Here is a 12,024-nt window from a genome sequence, read left to right on the forward strand (position 1 = left end):
AATCATCCACCAGTTGTCAAATCATTATGAAGAGCTCAGGAGACAGCTGAGTTTCTGCAGGATAACTATCTAAAGCAGGCGTGATGGAAGCAACACAAGGTTTATCAGTGTTGGATTTAGTGATTCCTCAGAGGATGTGGTTGTGAATGAGGTATCCACACTGCCACCTGTTGGTGAAAGTGATCATGAGTTATTAGTTTGGAAGGTAATTCAAACATGAAAAAGTTGTTATCAAGAAGATTTATATGTGGAACTATAAGGTGGGTGATTGTCAGAAGCTTCATAGTCAACTAGCATCAATGCATTGGGTTGATGAATTCTGTAGAAAAGATGTTGATAGTGCATGGGAAATTATAAGGCAGTAGCAATGCATAACTGCATACCAAGAGTTAAGCAAATAAATAGAGTAGGAATGAAATGGATGAATGGTCAAATCAAGCAACCAGTTACAAGAGAAGTTTTTATACAGGAAGTACAAGACAGTTTGCAACGAAGAATATAAACTGCAGGCTAGAAAAGTGACAAGGGAATTTTTCTGCTATGTGTCAATTAAAAGGAAAAATAATTACAGGTTGATGCTGATGGATAGCTATGGTAGCAGTGTAACCATGGCAAATGGCATAGTGGAATTATTTAACAAACACTTCATTGGTGTATATCATAGTGGTGTGAATGATGCTATGCGACATGTAGAAGGGAGGAAAGGATTAGGAGAATTAAAGGTGAAATAATCAGAGGTGTATCAAGTGTTGTTCAATTTAGATGTTAATAAGGCTGTGGGAATGGATGACATATTACTACATATTTTTAAACAATGTGCAAAAGACTTAGCTGTGCTCTTGTCCTGGTTATTTGATGAGAGTCTTCAGTGGGTAAGGTTCCTAAGGTGTGGAAAGAAGGCAAAATAATACCTCTCTACAAGCATGATTCAAGAACAGAAGTTTCCAGTTAGAGACCAGTCTGTTCTGCAGTCATGATCAAAGTGTTGGAAAAATTGGTCAGAAAGAATTCAGGATTGAGTTGATGAACATAAGATTTTCTCTGATGGTTAGCATGGGTTTGTGAAGGGCAGGTCTTGTTTTAGCAATTGGCTTATGTTTTATGACAAGGTTACAAATGTGTTGGATAAGGAAAAATCATATACAGTGATATTCTTGGACTTTGCAAAAGCATTCGATAGATCACCACATGATAAGTTGGTGTACAAGCTGCAGAGGATTGGAGATTGACTTGCTAATATCGTTCAGAGAGCCACATGAAATATAATTTCATGATATTTCATGTGGATTGACTGGGGATCTTCAAACGTGTGCTGATTATGCAAATTAACACGTTCGCTGCCAACTACGAGTATACTTGTAGTTGGTAAACCAGCTACACAAGCCAGCTACGAGTATACTCGTATGATGCTTACCGCCGGCAACGAGATTACCGTACTGACCTTGAAGAAGTGAAAATGCTTGGCTTGTGGAGCTAGCATCAAAGCTGTGTATTCTCATAGATGGTATATGCTCTGCACAAGCCAACTACGAGTATACTCGTATGATGCTGACCGCCGGCAATGAGAGTACCATACTGATCTTGAAGAAGTGAAATTGCTCGGCGTACGGGAACAGACTATGCTGAAGTAGCGTGGCAGCGAACGTGTTAAGGTGTATCAGGAGTAGTGCTGATGTTAATTCTCTACAGAAAGATTTGAATAGACTTTTAGCTATGAGAAATGAGTGGGATTGCAGTTTTAATGTTAATAAATTCAAGGTATTACACTTCGGGATACAGAGATATAAGGGTACATACTGTATTGGTTGAACTGTACTTCAGGAAGTGGATGAGATTTGTGATCTTGATGGTGGACAGTGGACTGAAGTTCCTATGGCACATTGCACTTGTTGCGAAGACTGCACATTGTATTGCAGCTATGATAAAAAATTACATTGGCGTGTAGGGATAAGGAGATGGTGGTGGTGGTCGTCGTGGTGTATCTATATAAGGCATTGTTCATACTTCATATGGACTGTTATGCTCCGATGTGGCCACCTAGTTTTCATTGTGATGTCGAAAAACTAGAGAGGGTCCAAAGACAAATATCCAAAGTGATATCAGGATTCTGGAGTATTGGTTATGATGAGCATTTGAAAGAATGTGGATTATAGAGGTTGGGGGATAGGAGGAAAAGAGGATATATGATAGAGACCTTCAAGTTACTTAAGGGATTCTATCAGATTACAGAAGAAACTTTAAAAAAGAGTGGATGTTAAGATGGGAAGAACGAGAGGCCATCGCTAGAAGTTGTATATAGATGTAGTGAAGAAGAGAGTGAGGAGTAGATTTTTTATGTGAAGTGTTGTTAGTGAGTGGACTGCATTGCCTGAGTGTGTTGTGAGTGCAGATAATGTAAATAACTTGAAGGCTCATTATAATAGATATGAATTCTGTTGCTGGTTGAGTGGTCCTCTCACATTGAGTCTGTTGACTCAGTGGAGGTTACCAAATAATAATTGTTTTAACATAACTATGTATCCCTTATATCAACAATTTTCAGGAAAACAAATGATAATTATCTTTATTAATACTTATTCCTAATATTTTTTCTATTTGTATTAATTATATATATATATATATATATATATATATATATATATATATATGTAGAAAGTATTTTACCTTGGGTATAATAAATGATAAAGATACCAAGCTATTTTAAACCTGGTTTTACTCCATTTCCCAAGTAAGCAAACAGACAAACAAGTCAAGTTTGCACCTGCAAGTGTTGCAAGTCTAGCTAACCCTGCACATAGTGCAAGACCAAGGCAACTCACGGTAAAAGTAGAATAAGCTCTGATCACTAATCTGAATATTTACCCTTAATGCAAAGCACATCTCCTGGAGGAGATGTATGATGCTTTGTATTAAAGGCAAGGGGCACTACTCAGACCGGTTTCGACCTTTATTGAGGTCTCATCAGTGGGAGCTAGGCTAGAAATACCAAGATTTTAGTAATACAGAGCTTATAAGTATTTTACCAGAACAAGTTACCCTAAGGGGTTTTAACCTTATTAAATAAAAATCTCAGGAGGAGATATAAATGTAGAAAGTATTTTACCTTGGGTATAATAAATGTTATAGATACCAAGCTATTTTAAAGCTGGTTTTACTCCATTTCCCAAGTAAGCAAACAGACAAATTGTTTAGTTTAGACAAATTGTTTAATTGTGTAGTTAATTGTTTAGACAAATTGCTAGAAATTGGTATTTCTAGCCTGGCTCGCACTGATGAGACCTCAATAAAGGCCGAAACCGGTCTGAGTAGTGCCCCTTGCCTTTAATACAAAGCATCATACATCTCCTCCAGGAGATGTGCTTTGCATTAAGGGTAAATATTCAGATTAGTGATCAGAGCTTATTCTACTTTTACTGTGAGTTGCCTTGGTCTTGCACTACTTGCAGGGTCAGCTAGACTTGCAACACTTGCAGGCACAAGCTTGACTTGTTTATCTGTTTGCTTACTTGCGAAATGGAGTAAAACAAGGTTTAAAATAGCTTGGTATCTTTAACATACACACACACACACACACACACACACACACACACACACACACACATATATATATATATATATATATATGTTATATATGTTTAGAAACCAAACACGAAACTTTTTAAGCCATTCAGACCTACAATATGTATGAGATAGAGGTGAATAGAATCAAATACTTGGTGGGATGTTGTTATAGACCTGGTAATGTGGATGGTGGTGATAGTGAAATGTATAGTCAAATTAGCCAAGGAAATAAGAAAAGGTGATCATTATGGGTGATTTTAATTATGGCAATATAGACTGGAATGATCAGATAGCAACTGGAAGTAAAGAAAACGAGTTTCTTGAGTTTTTGAGAGATAACTACCTCAGACAGTATGTAACAGAGGGCACACGAGGATTAAGGGTCTTGGATTTGGTCAGCTCATCAGAGGATGTAATTATAAATGAGGTGTCAAATCATCCACCAATTGGTGTAAGTGACCATGAGGTGATTACCTGGGTGGTTGCCAGCAGTGCAAGGACCCCTGTGAAAAAAGGGTATATGTGGAACTACAAGGGGGGGGGGGGTGATTATGCAGAACTCAGGAGACAGCCTGCAGGTGTAGCATGGAATGAGGAGTTACCTGGAAAAGAGATCAATGCAGCTTGGGGTTTCAAAAACTATCTAGCAGATGCAATGTCTGAATGTATTCCAAGGGTGAGAAGGTTAAATAAGGTAGGTGTGAGATGAATGAATAAAGAGATTAAGCATGCGATACAGTGAAAAAGGGCATTGTGGAGGCAGTATAAGAGAAGTGGAAGTAACCAATTTAATTAGGTCTACAAAGACCAGACAAGGAGGGTGACTTGGTTGGTGAGAGTAGCTAAAGAGAGGTATAAAGAGCAGTTAGCTAATGAAGCCAAAAAGAATCCTAGGGAGTTCTTTCAATATGTAGCCAGCAAAAGAAAGAATGATTATGGAAGGATGACATTGATTGGAGGAAATGGTATAAAGACAGCTATTGCAGAATGTGTGGTGGAGATACTTAATGAACAGTTCATAAAGATCTTTCAATCTTGTGAATGTGACTTCATGGAGAGATTAAGAGCAGTTGATGATGGGGAGGAGAGACTGACTGTAAGTGAGGAAGAGGTGTTTGGGGAGTTGAGTAAACTAGATGTAAATAAGGCTGTGGGACTTGATAATATATCACCGCGTATTCTGAAGGAATGTGCCAGAGAGTTGACACCTGCCTTGACATATTTTTTTAATACGAGTCTTGCACGTGGTAAAGTTCCTAAAGAGTGGAAAGAGGGCAAGATTGTGGCACTTCATAAAGGAGGTGATAGAACTCAAGCATCAAACTATGGGCCTATCTGTTTGTCAGGTGTTGTAGTTAAGTTGTTGGAGAAGCTTGTGAGAACTAGGATCCGGAATTGGGTTGACAACAATGGTATTATCTTTGATGGACAGCATGGATTTGCTATAGATAAGTCATGTTTTAGTAATCTACTTACTTATTACAATTAAGGTGACTGCTTCCATGAACAGAGAAGGATACACAGTAATGTACTTAGATTTTGCAAAGGCTTTTGATTGATTACCACATGATTAATTGATAGTCAAACTGGAGTGGATGGGGTTGGATATTAGATTGGTGCATTGGATTAGAGACTGGCTATCTGATAGGTATCAACAAGTTGTGTATGGAGGTGCGATATCCAGGAGAAGGAACGTCACTAGTGGAGTGCCTCAGGGATCTGTTTTAGGGCCATTACTATTTAACTTGTATATTAATGATATTGGCGAAGATTTGGATGGAGATATTCAGTTGTTTGCAGATGATGCAAGGTTGGGACGAACCATAAAGAGTAGTGAAGATGTTGTGGCCTTGCTAGAAGACTTGAATAAATTGAGTGATTGGGCAAGTGATTGGGTTTTCAGATGGATGAAGAGATGTTGGAAAGGGTCCAAAGGCGACTGACTAAGGTAGTTTCTGACCTCTGGAATGTTTAGTATGGGGGAAAGATTGAGAAGATGTAATTTGCAGAGTCTGGTGGAGAGAAGGAAGAGGGGAGATATGATAGAGACCTACAAGTTGGTAAGGGGTTGTTATAAGATCAGTGGTGGAGAAGTTCTACAGAGAATAGTGGGAGATCAGGGGAGAATCAGAGGTCATCCCTGGAAACTGTATAAAGAGGGTGTGAGTAGGGGAGTGAGAGGTAGGTTTTTTTTGTGCAGATTTGTGAATGATTGGAATGCCTTGCCTGAGATTGTGGTGTTTGAGTGTGTTTAAGACACAGTATGATGAGATGTGTGTGATAAAAGGACCTCCCAGATGAGTCTTTGACTCCATGAGGTCTTGGGTAATAATAATAATAATAAAAATATATATGTAGGACAGTAGTTTTATACCAGGTAATGAAATCTGTCTTCCACCTGAAGACAATCCTAAACATTCATGCACATGGCAGGATTCAAACCTTTTGCCTGTTAGTTGGAGAGCAGATATGCTAGGATATGCCACTTGGCCAACCAGGCTAATGAAATAGTCACAGTAAATGATTTTGTGACTTTCTAGCATTGAATAAGTCACAAAAACGTACTTCTTAGTTGTGATTAGTCACTAAATCTCCTTAATCTTTCCTCACCATCACAATTTAATCTGTTTTCCTGGGGTATTTGGGACCATTCCCCATCTTTTGGTGTTGACCACTGTTAAATACACTTTCACTCCTACCTCCCATCTCCATGCTTTCTACTCCACTTTTCTCTGTCTACTCTGGGGATCCATCTTGCATACCTTTCTTTCATTCTAACTAGTGTCACTCTCTCTCCATCTATTCAATGTGCATTCAGTTTTATCTCTCTTGCTTTTCTTCTTCTAACCAATGTGTGTTAAGGTCACTCAATGTCATTTATTTTATTTTTTTTAACAAAATATTTCTTGGTCAAAATTTTAATTGTTAAGGTTCATATTTTCTTAAGTTGTTTCATGCAGATAAATGATAAAGCTGATTCAAATATTTTAAAAAATTGGAGCTAATATAACAATCATCAACTTGAGTCAGATGTTGATTAATTATATGTCATTGAAATGTATTTACATGTTATCACCAACAAGTGAAACATATATAGTTAACTTGTCATTTCTTATTTAGAACATAGATAAAAGTGATTTTTAATAATAGTCTTTTTTTTAAGGGCCCTCCTGGTAATAAGGGATCAAAAGGACACTCTGGTCCATCTGGGATACTTGTAAGTAGCAAATAAAAAATAATGCTAATAAATTGAAGATTAAATTGTACTGTTTTCCAAGCTTGAATTATTCTAGTTGTATGAAGAAAAATAAAATAAAATACAGATCTTACATCAATAACGATTTTATTTTTGTTTTATCTGTCTCCGTTTTTTTATTTTATTTTATTCGTTAGTATCAAACTTTAAGCTAATATAAATTTGCATATGAAATGACATTTGTGGCAGTACTATATTCATTGGATAACTTCAGTATAAGATGATTCCTCATCCCAATTCTCAAACTGGGATGAGAAACAACTCGGTGTGCCAACAACTACTACTTTATCTCTGTGCTGTATTTGGTCACTTATTAAATATTAAAACTGAACTTTATATTGGCTTTATTAGTTGACCAGAGATTTTTTTGAAAAATATATACAATTGTCTATGAGTTTCACCAGCAGTTCTGTCTGGCTTCTTCAGGACATGTGTAATGGTACATAGAACTCAACGTTTGTTAGTAAAAAAGAATGGAGTAACACTGTGAAATAAATTAAACCGATGCGTGACATCATAAGCATGGAACGTGGTGTATCAGTCATTGTTTATGAGCACGTTATATAGTTTTTAGTGAAATGAAATTCTGGTAAGCTGAGCAAACTTATTAAGCTTTTTCAGATGTCTTTCAGAATCATTCCTTGATTTCTGTTTAGGTTTTCTCCAGAGCAGAGCACAATGGCAGCTTCTTAGAAGTTTCTACATCGAAAATCCTCTTCTATAGAGGGAATGCAGCTTTTATCCCAATTGATGGTGTGGTTTTTGATCAAGAAGTAATGGGCTAATCCTGAAATATCTGTTCTGTCGTTGTTCACGTGTCCTACATGTTCTTTTTTTCGAATTTCCAGGCTTCTCGATGTTTGCCCTATGTAATTTAATTCACAGGAATATGGGATGTTGTACACACCTGCGTATTTGAAGAAGGCATTAATATCCTTTGGTGATCTTAGAATATGGCATAATGTCTTAGCTGGTTTAAAAGCAACTCTGACATTGAAGGACTTAAGGAGTTTGGCAATTTTTGTTGACACTGAGCCTGCATAAGGGATGACGATGGACGATGTATATTGTGTAACAGAAGGTTGCTGTTGTGGAGGGTTTCTATGAAGAATCTTTTTGGTTATATTATCTGGGTAACCACTTTTTACCAGGTTCTGAGATATGAGAGCGAGTTCATCAAGGAGATCATTTTCTTCTGAAATAATGTTGGTCGCTCTACTCTTAAGCATATGGATTATGCTGAGTTTCTGTGCAATATGGTGAGTCAATTTGAAGTGCAGGTAATGTCCAGTGTGTATGTTGGTTTGCAGTAGATTGTGAGCTGGATTTGTTCATCCTCTTGTTTCTTGATTAGCGTATCTGGAAAGGGCAATTGGCTATTCTTTTCAAGCTCTAACGTGAACTGTAATTTTTGGTGGAAGAAATTTATTTTTGTAAGAAATTCAAATAGGGTTGTTTCTGTGCCTCTCCAAATTATGAAAACATCGCCTACATATCTCCACCAAACCAACGGCTTTGGGCTTAATTTGGAAAGGATGTCAGCTTCTAGTTTTTCCATGAACAGATCAACTGGTTTGGTGCAGATCAAAGCATTTGATCAAGTCTGGCTTTGTATCCTTCTTACCAAGCTATTATCTTATGGCATTCCTCCTTCCCTTTGTGAATGGGATGCCAGCTTCCTCTCTGGTTATTTATTGTGGGTCATGATGGATTTCATCAGATTGTTCAGTTAATGCTTGTGTACCCAGGGCTCAGTGCTGTCACTCACTCTCTTTCTTCTATACATCAGTGATCTTATTCATAGCTTACTTGATGGCAGTACTTTCCACTCTTCTTTTTTATTTTCAAAACCTGTAGTGGTTGTGTAATTCAAGTCTTCCTTAACCATTGCCCTAAACACAGATCTTCTTGCTATTCTCAAATGGGATGAGGATAACTTGGTGTGTCAACAAAATGTAATCCTGTCTCATTTCCAGGAAAAAAGACCATACTTCACTCTCTCTCTCCTCATCACATTTAGTAATATTCTTCTCACTAATCAAGGACCAGTTTACTCTTCTGGGGTTAACTCTCTCATCTGATCTATCATTGCATAAACACTTCAGATCCATCATCCGCTTCATCTTCCAACAGTTCTTTTTTTTTTTTTTTTTTTTTTTTTTATCCTGAAATACTTCTCTCCTATTCAACTCCTGACACAGTATAAAGCTCAGATGTACCCAACCTTAGAATACTGTTGCCACATTTGAAATATTGCATCTTTATCAATTTAGACCCGAGGCATCTAAACTCTTTGCGTTATGCAGGTGACATTGTATTGCTAAATAAATCCAACATAAGTCTGCAGGATTGATTCCCCAACTAAATTGAAGAACCACTGTAATAAATTTTTTATGATAATCAGCAATAAAAAGACAATGAAGATAGGCAGAAACATTAAAAGCATCAGCTGCATCCTGAATGAACCTGTAGAACAAGTAAATGTTTAAACTATTTAGGTACAATTTTTAGTGAATACGGTGACTTACATATGAAAATAGAAAAAAATGAATTAGCAAAGCTGGTATGATAGGAAGTCAACTGAATAAATTTATATGGAATAAGAAAGAAATTAGTCTCGCTTAGAGGAAAAGTTAGCAAAACCAGTGTTCTTTGTCAGGATGATCCAGAAGAAGACCAATATCTAGGTGGATTGATAGAATAAGAAGTGCCTTAGCAGGCAGAAGTATGTGATTTTATAATTTTGGAAACTTGATAGATTACTCCCATCGAAGTTATCTATCAAGTCCCCCTCACCACCTTGATGTGGTGAGGGGGCTTGCATGCTCTGACAACCCAGAGAGACTGGCAGGGCCACCCAAGCTGGTCAAGTCTCATTTGGGTAGGAGCCAAACCAAGCCAGATACCCTGGAAGTGGACAACATCATGCCATGAGACTGAAGATATGCAATATCACCAAAAGGCTCATGTCTGGACAGCTATTTGGCATAGCTGAAACAGCATTTTTGGCAACAGCTCTCTGGTAGAGAAGGCAAGGGGAAACCACTCTACTCTCCTCCCATGACAACCATAAACACAATGGAGAATGATGATAAGAGTGGAGCAGCTACCAGCCTGGCAAACCAAGGTAGTACTTCCGGGCAGAGAGGAAAAAGGAATGCACACTCCTAATCTCATCGCCTGCTGAGAATCTATGATGTTCAAAAAACTGATATCTTTCTCAGCCACAATCCAACTATAACCAAAAAAGCACAAATTAAGGAAAACTACATCTATTGGTATTTGGAATGTACAAGGATTACTACATACAGGCAAACTGGACATAGTGCAAAATGAAATGAAAAGACTAAACATCAGTATACTAGAAATCGTGGAAACACATTGGAAAAACAAGACACTTTACATCACAGCTAGGCAATACCATTTAGTTTGCTGGACGTGATTCTATAAGCAGAAACAGAGTAGCAATAATTGTCAAAAAATTATTATTATTATTATTATTACATAACACCTCCAGGGAGTCCAAAGGCTCATTGAGGGAGGGTATCTACTCTATAACCCTCCGTCTCCACCACTTCACTAGCCACAACCACCTTCATCATCTACACCAACACCATCTACCACCGACCACCACCACTAGTATTTTCACAAACAAACATTGATGCCCATGGTGGGATTCGATCCTGCAACCTTTTGGCTGGAAAGAGGATACGCTAACCACTCGACCAACCAGCCTGGCCAACAAAATGTATGTGCAAATCAGTGTTGAGTTACAACTCTTATCAAAGATAGGATAATTTCCTTAAAAATCGACTGTAATCCAATACCAATCACACTGTCACAAATTTATGCCCCTACAAGTGATGCAGACAAAGAGACCATTGACCTCTAAACTGGTAGGCTATAATGTAAGTTTGTTTGTACATGGTCAGTAATAAATAAGTTTGTATTTTAACTATTGACCTCTTCTATAGGGATCAAAATTTAGCTATAGATGCAACACAGAAAAGAGACATTTTGATCATTAAAGGTGATTTCAATGCAAAACTTGGAAAAAAAGGATGGAAGACCACAACAAGACAGTTCTGAGCTATATCATGGACTGGGCACCCAAAATGAAAGAGGTGAAAGACTGATAAACTTTTGTATAGAAAGAGAACTTATGGTTACAAACACCTTTTTTTTTAAGTAACACATATGGAAACTATATGCCTGTAGGTTGCCTGGAGATAGAACAAGGAACCAAATTGATTACATCTGTATTAACAAAAGATGGAGGTCTATGATGAAAAATGTTAAAGCATTTTCCAGAGCTGGTTGTGGCTCTGATCACCAACTCCTCATTGCTGGTATGAAAATACATTTAAAAACAAATAACATAACATATCTACCCAGATTAGACTTCACAGTAATTACTGAGACAGACATATATCATTAAAATGGAAAATAAATTTCTAGAATTAGGGATTACACTGATGAAATAACCCCAGAAGAACTTTAGGATAAAACCAAAATAATATTATTGGAAACAACAAAGTCAGTGTTGCCCAAAAAATACAGAATCAACATGCCCTGGATATCAAATTAAACTGAAACAAGTCAAGAAAAGACAAGAAATAAAGTCAAAAGGATTTTCAACAGAAGATAATAGACAGATCTATAGTGAGTTATCTAAGCTCATCAAAAAATTTTACATTAAAGATAAAAACAGCTTTATCAGCAACATATGCAGTGTAAAGGGGGGGGGGCGTAAGTAATAGAGCGTTAAGTAATGAAACTGGGAGAGTCATGCTGAATAGTGTAGAAAATGAGTCCATGAGTGACGCTTGTGTGGGCTTGAATGAAGTTAAGAGTGGTAAGATATACGGTAATTCTATGATTAAGGGTATGGAGAGTGGCATGCATGAGGAGTGCTTGGCTGGTGGGACAATAGAAAGAGTGGCTTTAGCAATAAAAAGAGGGCATGAAGCAGACAAGATGATAGTTATGGTGGGTACATATGACCTGAGTGGTGGTATAAATCAGGTAGGAAAAGATTTAAGAACATTGTTAGATATTGTGAAGAGGAAAATTGTCAATGGGAGGATAGTGTGTGCTGCCTCGTTTTGACAATTACGAGTTAAGTAGATGAGCGATGATAATGAATGATACGATTGCAAGAATGTGGGAAAAAAAGAGGTCTGGAATTTGTTGATGTTTGGAGTGTG

At 37.4% G+C, this 12,024-nt stretch overlaps 1 protein-coding gene across 1 annotated transcript in view; it reads left to right on the forward strand.

Annotated features, from left to right (window-relative positions):
- Positions 1 to 12,024, forward strand: part of LOC150100214 (uncharacterized) — an 850,396-nt gene that overhangs the window by 574,276 nt on the left and 264,096 nt on the right. The window contains exon 30 of the mRNA XM_090402345.1: positions 6,725 to 6,778. Coding sequence (XP_090258471.1) covers positions 6,725 to 6,778 — 54 coding nt within the window. The remainder of the gene's footprint in view (positions 1 to 6,724; positions 6,779 to 12,024) is intronic.

The sequence above is a fragment of the Typopeltis vanoorti genome, chromosome 13 (assembly GCF_054136105.1).
Source record: "Typopeltis vanoorti isolate ZY-2024b chromosome 13, IOZ_Tvanoo_1.0, whole genome shotgun sequence".
NCBI classification, from domain to species: domain Eukaryota; kingdom Metazoa; phylum Arthropoda; class Arachnida; order Uropygi; family Thelyphonidae; genus Typopeltis; species Typopeltis vanoorti.